Genomic DNA, 10,000 nt, shown 5'->3' on the forward strand with positions numbered 1-10,000 from the left:
ATAAATAAATAGCTGAAGGCTAATTATAGCTGAGGGCTATTGACAAATTAAAGTTATTGAACGAAAAGGTTAAACTAAGTCTAAAACATAAGATGGAGCAGAAGCTAAAATTAGGGTTGAACACTTAACTTAAATGGAATTAAGAAGAACTTAAATGGAGTTAAACAAGAACGAAACAAAACGGAATATAAACAAAATAAAAAACAAATGGCTGAAGAAGAGGGAGTGGCTAAATAGAGGCAAAAAGAGCAACCTGGTGATGATGTGGCGAGGAGGTGAAACACAGGTGAGTTAATATATACAAATGAGAGGTCGAGTAAACGGTTCATAGTTCATTCATCTGGTGGGGGCGGTTTAATTCTCTGACAACTGGGTCTGACTGTTCAAAGGTGGAGGGTACGAACATAGATTACGTATTAAATCAGAATAATAAAAATAATAAAAGGGTGATAGCAATGGTGATACATAGTGCAAGTGCAGGATTGACAGTTTTAGTTGCAAGCAAGCAAGCCGAAAAAAAAAAAAAAAAAAAAAAAAAAAAAAAAAAAAAAAAAAAAAAAAAAAAAAAAAAAAAAAAAAAAAAAAAAAAAAAAAAAAAAAAAAAGCAAACAAGCAAGCAAGCAAGCCGAAAAGGCAAGCAAGCAAGCAAGCAAAAAAAAAAAAAAAAAAAAAAAAAAAAAAAAAAAAAAAAAAAAAAAAAAAAAAAAAAAAAAAAAAAAAAAAAAAAAAAAAAAAAGCAAGCAAGCAAGCCGAGAAAGCAAGCAAGCAGGCAGGCAACTATGGAAGACTGTCAATGTTGCATGATTATTGTTGCATGATTCATATACAATGGTGCAGCTGTTACAGTGCAGTGCAGCTATGAGGGTGCATTCATATTGCATTACAGTGCTTGGTCAGTGCTTGGTGTTGCGAATGCATAGTGCAATATTAGGGGGCTGCATGGGGTTAAAAAACGAAAAGGAACAAAGTAACGAAACAAAATGTGGTAAGAACAGGGTGGTTGAACGAATCAAAATAAATCGAAATAAATCAAAAGGAACTAAAGGCTTTTTTTTTTTTTTTTTTTTTTTTTCTTTTTTTTTTTTAGGAGTTTATTTTATTTTTTTTTCTCTCCCTTTTTCCGTAGACGCATCTCCATCCTACCCGTTCTTTAACTCGCGTGTCCGCCTTATGCAAGTGCATGAATGCACTTGCATAATCACGAGCAATCGAGTTAAGGTCCGAGGTAAGTTTGTAAGATGTTCCGTCCCTGAAACCACTCCGTGTGCGATACGTCCTCCCTTATCGCACGACCACCTGGCGGGCCGAGGCGGACCAGGTGACTAATCGTGCGATCAGCGAGGTCGTAGTTTACCTTTGAGTGACGTCAGAGTGGCCAGCCCTCTCTCCCCCGTGATTGGCTAGTTCTTACCACACTACAGGTGTTACCAGCTATGGCTGCAGCTGGTTTACAGAGGCGAAGCTTTTGTTGTCTTAAGCTTTTCTCTGTAGTGTGGTAAGAAATAGACGATCCTTTGGGGATTCTGAGGGTGACTTCTGGTTTTTATTATTTGTTTTTTTTGTTTGTTTTTTATATAGCCTTAATTACAAACGAAAAACATGGAAATGGGAATATAGTCACAGCATTAGTGTCGTGTAGGTGCGAAGATCGGTGGTGGTGTTTCGTTTTCGATGCATGTTAGTGACCTGGGCCACCATAGGTGGTTCGTTTGTGTGTTTGTGTGTTTTTCGATGATGTTGTTATATTGTTCGTCTTCCTGTTCGCGTAATCGTTCCCAGGTGTTTCTACCGCGTCTGTAAATACGTGTATTTAACGGTTCTATGCTGTATGTTGTATGTAGTGTTTCTGAGGAAAGTCGATCTGTATATGTTGCGCCGTGTATCCATCTGAGTGCTTTGTTCTGGACTGATTGCATCTTTATTTTGTTGGAGTGTGATATGGCAATCAGCGGGATAGGTGTGTATTCGAGGATGGGTCTGACAGTTGTTTTGTATAGTCTGAGTTTTGTTCGTGATGAACAGCATGAGAACCGTCGGAGTTTAGTTAGTGTTGTTTTTGCTTGTGAGATGCGTTGGTTTATGTGTGTAGTGAGTCCAGTGCTTGTAAAGTGTAGGCCGAGAATGTTTCCTCTGTCGGTGTATGGCATGTGCGCGTTGTCGATGGTGATTGGTTGTGGGTTTCTACGTGCTATGGGTATAATCTTAAACTTGTTTATGTTCGTCTGTATTTTCCATTGATGCTCAAAGGTGTTGATGTTGTGAATAGCTCGTTCTGTTGTTCGTTTCATGAATTGTTGTGATTTAGAGGGGTGTGAGATTATCTGCGTGATATCGTCTGCATAGGAAATATAGTTACTGTATGGTGTGGGCGGAGGTAAATCGGCAGTAAACAGGATATAGAGGGTTGGCGAGATTACGCTTCCTGTGGTACTCCACTTCTCAGGTGGATAGGGGTGCCCAGGTGTGAACCCAGGCGAATTGTGGCAGTCCTTTCGTCCAGGAAATTGCAGAGGAGTCGTGTTAGATGTGTAGGGAGTTGTAGTTGTGTTAACTTGTATTTGAGACCATCATGCCAGACCTTATCAAGGCCTTGCTGACGTCTCGCAGTATGATGTTATTCTGGTGCTTGTTAGCGAGGCCGAGAGCGATCTCCTCGTAAGCGAGGGCGATAGCGCTCTCGGTCCCCCTGTGAGGCCGAAAGCCGTATTGCCTACTGTTTTGTTTGTTGTTGTTTTCAAGGTGTGTGATGAGTCTGCGTGTTATGACTCGCTCGAGCAATTTGCCTGGAACTTCTAAGAGCGAGATGGGGCGGTAATTCCCCACCTCGTGTAAAGACTTCCCCGGCTTTGCAATAAGGTGATTATCGCAGTTTGAACTTCTCGGGGAAGTATCCCTGTTGCCAGTGACGCATTGAAAATTCGGCGTAGGTTTTCGATCATATTGGGTAGGTAGGTTTTGAATGATGGTTTTGTTTTATGTGCTTGCTCCTAGGTGTTGTGTTGTTTGACGGTGTGTTTTTATGGTGTTAATTATTTCTTCTGTTGTGATAGGAGTGGAGAGGGGGACGTCCTCTGTGAGATTGTTTAGTCTGATGATGTTTCTCGTGGGAGAATTTGGTGTTTGATGGTGTTTGCAGGTAGTGTGTTACCTCGGTTTCTGTGGTGTTATCGAAATCGGGTCGGGGCGTTCCGGCGGGGAGATTTGGAAGTTCTGTTGCAGAACGCACCTGTGGAGTTGCTCCATCTCCTCCACCGAGTCCAACCTTCTGTCGATTTGCGTTGTATTGAGAAGAATTCGTAGTCTGTTTTGTTTCGATCCCATGAGATTTTTGAAGTCCTTCTCCAAAAATTCTTTGGATCTTTTGAGTAGTGACATAGTTTTGTTCGCGAGTGTGTTCCAGTGATGTTTGTTCATTACTTTAACTTCGTGGGTGATTTGTGTTTGTATTTCTTTGTATCGTGTGGCGTAGTGGTGCGTCCTGCAGCCCGTGGGTTAGTTGTTTTAGCTGGTGTAGGTGATTGTATTGTATTTTAAGCAATCTAAGGCGAGGGTGTGTCTCTGTAGTGGGGATTGTTTTGTATGTTGTTCTGGGTATGTTGGCCGCGTCGGGCCGTCTGTATGTCTGTGTACCACTGTTCAAGGTGGGTGTTTATTGTGTGGATGTGGGTTGCCCTCGAGATGGCGACTATTGGTCGTTGTTTTCGAGTGCTTGTTAGTGAATGCCTCCCGCCAGTTTGCTATGTTTTAAAGACTCCGTCTCGGGTTGTGTAGGGATGCATGATGGGGTTTGTAGGAGAGTGTTAGAATGACCGGAGATTGGTCGGCTGGATGTGACATGCGCCTGTTTGGATGTGGTAGTGTAGATGTGGGGGCTGTGTGGTTCGCGAGAACTATGTCGGGTGCTTGTTGCTGTGTTGCGTGTGAGGAATGTTGGAGAGTGTGGACCGAGGTGGTGTGAGTCTGCCTGCGTTGTATGTACGAGGCAAGCCTCTTCCCACATGTGTTTGTGTGGTTGTACCCAAAAGAGTGCGTGGTTGGCGTTAAAGTCTCCCATGAAGTATATTGGTTTGTTGTGCTCAGGTAAGCTGCATGATTCAGGTTCTGGTAACTGTATGGTCCTTCCGTGGTTGGAATAGTTTAGTGTTGCAAGTATGATGGGTCCTTGGGGTGGGGGTGTTAATTTCGAATTCTGCCAACATGTCAGAGACGAAATTATTATGATTTTGTGGTGATGTTGATTTGATCGCAATTGCTACGCCGTCATTTCTTTCCTGTGAGATGTTGGAAGAATAGACTGAGTAGGTGAAGATTTGAGTGGTTCTGTATCTTTGAGACCATGGCTGTTTATAAGATATGATGTGGGTCGTGCTGTCTGTATGTGTTACAAAGTTCGCGTTTTCGTGTTGTTCACAGTGTAATACATTGTGTTGTATAACAGTGAGTGACTGCGTTATGTTAGTTGTAGTACAATGATGTTATTGTTTTCTTGTCTGTGATACAGCAAGCGCTGTTGATGTTGTCCTAAGCTGTCACGTTTTTTGCCATGTAGTGTAGTCGAATGCGAGGTTTCCTTCTGTGAGGGTGTCTATGCAGTTTGTCTATTGCACCATATTGTTGTAATTTGTGTTCGTAAATACCCATTTTAACTTCGATTTCTTAAAATTTCTCGCCCGATCTCAGCCTCGGGTCGAGAACTGATACTTGTCAGGGTCCTTAGCAAAAAGGCGTATGCCGTAATAGTCGGGATCTCTGACCGTGCCATCGATCAGGCCTTTCACGGCCCGTCCTTCCCTATGTATGCGCCTCAGGTGGCCATAGGGTCTAATGATGGCTGGGGTTTCGTGGAAGCGAGGTGTCTGTCCCTGGAGGTTTCCCCCTCTTGTGGTTTGGGGCCATGCTTTGGCTTAACAGACTCTGCGAGGTGTAGGGTCTGTTGGCGCTTGCATGGGGGAGGCAGGATTGCTCACATGGAGGCGGTCCTGTGTATGAGTGTTGCCTGTGAGGTTGCATCAGCAAGTTGGTGGTCTTGGCAGGGGGGGAGGAGGTGGGGACGTGGGAACTGTGGGAGGGGGGTTTTTTTCCACCACTTCAAAATACCCCAAGGAATCCCCGTCCCCTAAATCGAGGTCGGGGAGTGTGTTAGTGTTTAAGGCCAGAGCCTCTCTGGCAATGTTGCCTGAAACCCTTCTCTGGGTGGATGAGGTTTTGCAGTGTGCGCATGTAGAAGGATACCTGCATTACGTTTTGGATAGGTCAAAATTAGGGAGGGCGAGGTGAATGGTTGTGCGTGTGCCTTTGGAATGGAGCTGAGCTTTAATGTCTCTGTCTAACCTGATTTAAGGAGGGCTTCCATGCATTGGTCGTCGCCTGGACTGTCATCCGATTGCGGTCTCTTGTGCGACTGCCCTTGATAGGCTTCGCTCTATTTCTTTTATTTTTTCTGTTTTCATATTCGGAAGAGTCCTTAAGGGCCTGCCTTCCTCGTCGGACAGCTGTTGGCGAAGGTGCGGTGTTCCCCTCCACAGTTTAGACACTTTTATGGTTTCTACTGGTGCACTCCCTGTAGGTGTGCGTTTTGGAGCCCACATTGCCGAGCACAAGGTCTTTGTCATCCTCTTTGCACTTGTTCTTGGTGTGGCCGTACGCATAGCAATTCATGCATTGACTGAGAGGTGTATCACCTCTCAAATTCTATTTGCCCAGGGGGCCACGAACAGTATTAAAGAGGTAAAGACCATTTTCTTTGATTTTGTTAGCTGATGCATGGTCAGAGAACTGGCTTTAACTATGTATATTTGTCTTCATTATGAACACATGTTTCTACTTTGGCCGTATGGAGTCAGAGGCCATTGATCTCATCAGAAATCTCTTATCTTCATCCTCGTTCTCGCTTACCACTTGACGGTCCAGTTTTTTTGAAAACAGTCAAGTGAGTTTGGCTCTCATGTCGAGTGGTAAGATGGTGTGACATCCATGTTTGGTCAGGGTCGTCAGAGAATTGGTCGCGAGAAGAGCTTTTCTGCTTGAGAGGCCATCTTCAATTATTAGCTAGGTACCCATCATGGGTGAGAAGTACCGAAGTGCTCGGACCTCAAGGTCGAATAGAGTCTGGGCATAGCAACTCTCTTCGGTCTCGGTGAAGGACCACCGGGTGACATTGATTTTAATTTTAGACCATGATGTCAATGTCATATGGCTGGCATAAAGAATGATGAGATGGTGGATGGGGTGGGGTGAGGGGGTGGGATGGGGTGAGTTGATGGTGACAGGTGAGTGATGATAAGATAGAAAATGGAGGAGTTCAGGGAGAGAGAAAGATAGAAAATGTCTAGATGATGGTTTAGGGTTGCTCTTTAATTAGCGAGGGCTTACTCTCGACCGACCACCCTAGAGGCAGGGCTGGTTGCGTTCTCCCTGAGCGCCTTAGGGGATTGGAGCTCTGTGTTGGGCACCTCCCTTGCTGCCAATCCTTGCTACAAAGGGGCAGTAGGTAAGGGCGCACTCCCCAGACGAATACAAAAACCCCAGGGGGTTTATGTAGGTCCAGGAAGTCACAGGAAAGAGGAAAGATTTCAGAGAGAGAAAAAGCACACCCAAATGTCACCTCAGACTGCTGGGCCTCCCTATTCAGGGGTCGTAGCCAAGGGCTACCCTGAGATAGAGAGACCTTGCAATCAAAATCCAGAGCTTACCTATTTATAGGCGCCCACCGTTGAAACTTACCGATAGCGTTAGATGGCAACGCTTCGCACGCCCGTTGAGCCACTAGCTGGGCCTCACTCACCTGAGGCTGGCGCCCGTGTCGGCACATATAAGGAAATTTCAGGTCAAAATCCTTATCAGTCGACATCACTCAGATAATCAAGTATGAAGGGAGATCGATCGAGATGATGGCACTCAGAACTGCCAGAGCCATAGAGACCATCAATCGATATGAAAGACAGTGGAAGATCTCAACCAACATGAGAAAATTCCAAGTCATTCCTGTGGCCAAGTTCAAGACAGCAGATCTGATAGTGGACGAGGAAGCAGTGGACTACTGTGACAAAGGAAAGATACTAGGGCTAACAATTAGCAGAAGAGGAATTGTCCCTCACATAAATGAAAGAGCAACCAAAGCTAAACATCAGCTGAACAAGATCAGAAGGTTCCAGACACTGAGTACTGAAACCAAGCTCTACATTTATAAAGCCCTAGTGCGGCCCATCATGGAATACCCGCCAGTGCCTACTCACACCATTTCCAGAAGGCAGATGATGCAGCTACAGACTATTCAGAACCAGGCAGGCAAATGGATTCTGAATATTCGCTTTCCCGAAGTAGTCACTGCCGAGAGATCCATGAAAGACTAAGGATCGAGGCGATCAACCAAGACTCCACCATCAAGCCAGAAGAAGATGGACAAAAATCCAAGATGAGGATGAGGAGCTATACAATCGCCTCAACGTTCGTCCAGAAGGCACACATGCCTGGTGGCCCAAAAGCCTCAGCAGAATCAATGGCATTGAAGAAGTTGAGGCCATATTCACGGCATCAGGTACAGGAGACCGATGATGTAAGGAGGCAACCATGAAGAGGAGAAGCTAAAAGAAGACAAGAAGACAAGAACGAAGTAAACTTCAAGAGGACCTGCAAGTTCAAGAATGAAGAATGAAGATTTTTAACACCTTTTAACCCAGACTACAAGCCAACCCACAGGGCTCCACTTCAACGTCAAGCACGGCACATCATGCATAGCAGTGAAAGGTGACGTGCGAGGTCGGCGAAGTGCAGCGTGGGCAGAGCTTCAGAATGTAAAAATCCAAAAAAAAAAAAAAAAAAAAAAAAAAAAAAAAAAAAAAAAAAAAAAAAAAAAAAAAAAAAAAAAAAAAAAAAAATCCCTTAAAAAATAGCCTGCTAGGTGTTCTGGTTTCTGGCTGCCTCCCGAGGGGTTGACCCGGGGCTTTGTTCAGCTACTAAGGGCGCACATGCAAGCTATTCTCTGACTTCTTTCTCCTGGTCTTACAACTTATCTTTTCTCCTTTCTCCACCTTTCTCAGCTTTCCTTCTATCACTTTATCTCCTCGCAAATTTCATTTCCACTATCCCTCCAGCTCCCTTCATCACTTCCTCTTCACTTTACACACTTCCATTATTCACTTCAACTTCCTTCTCCTCAAGACCAACTCCAATAAAAAGCTAATACTCTCTTCACTGTACTTAACTTTCTAACTCTCACTTTATCTACTCCCAAGTTTCTTTTCACTATCTCTCCAGCTCCTTTCACCACTTCCTCTTCCGCTTTACCACGCTTCAAAAAAAAAAAAAAAAAAAAAAAAAAAAAAAAAAAAAAAAAAAAAAAAAAAAAAAAAATCCTAACATCTTTTTTTTTTGGTTTTTACTAACTTTATTTAATAAATAATAAAGATTCCTTATCCTTAACCCAAACCCAAGTTCCAGACCCCTTCCTCCCAACCCTCTTCAACTTATTCACCCCCACAGATAAGAAGAAGAAGAATCAACAAACAACAAAGACTTTTCACCTTCCGACCTGGCAGGCCCTCCAGAAGGTTTTGAGTGGACATGACACTTCAATATCTTAACGAGTCAGACAGGGAGTTTCGTCCTCCCACTACTCTAACTACGACTTTCTTTCATTTTCCTGACTGTTTTTCTTCACCTGAACTCTTCGTCTAACTTAACTGTCCCCTTCCACTTCGGTGGGAGTTCCAGTATCCTATCCTTATCAGTGTTTACTGAAGGGATTAACCACCGTGATGCCACCCAAAACTTCCGGAAAGGCTGCCAAGAAGGCCGGTAAGGCCCAAAAGTCTATCACCAAGGGTGATAAGAAGAAGAAGCGCAGGAGGAAGGAGAGCTACAGCATCTACATCTACAAGGTGTTGAAGCAGGTCCACCCCGACACCGGTATCTCCTCCAAGGCCATGTCCATCATGAACTCGTTCGTGAACGACATCTTTGAGCGTATTGCAGCCGAGGCTTCCCGCCTTGCACACTACAACAAGCGTTCCACCATCACCAGCCGGGAGATCCAGACCGCCGTCAGGCTGTTGCTGCCCGGAGAACTGGCCAAGCACGCTGTGAGTGAGGGCACCAAGGCTGTCACCAAGTACACCTCCTCCAAGTAAATTAGAAGGTTGCACGGTTTACCTGCCTCCTCTACCAACATCGGCTCCTTTAGGAGCCACAAATTGTGATAAAGCAGATAGAAAGACATGGGCGTTGTTATCTTGTTGTTTTTGTTTACTTTGCACCGCGGCGCGTGGTTTGGGTCAGCTGTTTGTTTATTTAGGCGAGGGGCTTATCAAAACTCTTATCTAGGGCTTGTATCGTGTTACTTGCATTGCGCATTGCATAGAAAATGAATGACATATTGATCTGGCATAAATGAGCTATATTCCAGGCATGTGTAATATATTCCATATCCGTTACTTTTTTCTTTCCTTTTTTTCTGAAAGTCGTTGACAAATTGCTCTTACGAATTGGGCACAATTTAGCTGTGAGTGGCTTTAGTTGCGAAAAAAAACAAATCCATACATAGATGTACGTAGAAACAGAGGGAGAGTAACACAAACACCTGTGAAAAGAAAGAAAAGAGAGAGAGAAACCTAAACACAAACAGCTGTGCAATATTACCTGATACACACATCTAGATCAGTCAGTCATAGGTATGCGTTCACTTTATTTCATCACACAGTCAGAATTAAAAGTTACACACTAAAATATCACTAATAACACTACAAGACCACACATATATCACAGCCATGGTTTGAAATGATGATTCTCACAGCTTGCAAATATAGATGTTTATACTTGTACATCATAATAGTAATTCGCAATATATATATATATATATATATATATATATATATATATATATATATATGTATATATATATATATATATATATATATATATATATGTATATATATATATATATATATATATATATATATATATATATATATATATATAAAATATATATATATATATAAATATA

At 43.2% G+C, this 10,000-nt stretch overlaps 1 protein-coding gene across 1 annotated transcript; it reads left to right on the forward strand.

Annotated features, from left to right (window-relative positions):
- Nucleotides 1–8,712: 8,712 nt before the first annotated feature.
- On the forward strand, nucleotides 8,713–9,183 carry LOC147466509 (histone H2B). Its single transcript, XM_086535394.1, has one exon. The coding sequence runs from the start codon at nucleotides 8,757–8,759 to the stop codon at nucleotides 9,126–9,128; it is 372 nt and encodes a 123-aa protein (XP_086391520.1). The 5' UTR covers nucleotides 8,713–8,756; the 3' UTR covers nucleotides 9,129–9,183.
- The last annotated feature ends 817 nt before the right edge of the window (nucleotides 9,184–10,000 follow it).

Source organism: Penaeus japonicus, unplaced genomic scaffold (genome assembly GCF_977035675.1).
Source record: "Penaeus japonicus unplaced genomic scaffold, GWHDUDI00000001_assembly GWHDUDI00000315, whole genome shotgun sequence".
Classification (NCBI taxonomy): Eukaryota; Metazoa; Arthropoda; class Malacostraca; order Decapoda; family Penaeidae; genus Penaeus; species Penaeus japonicus.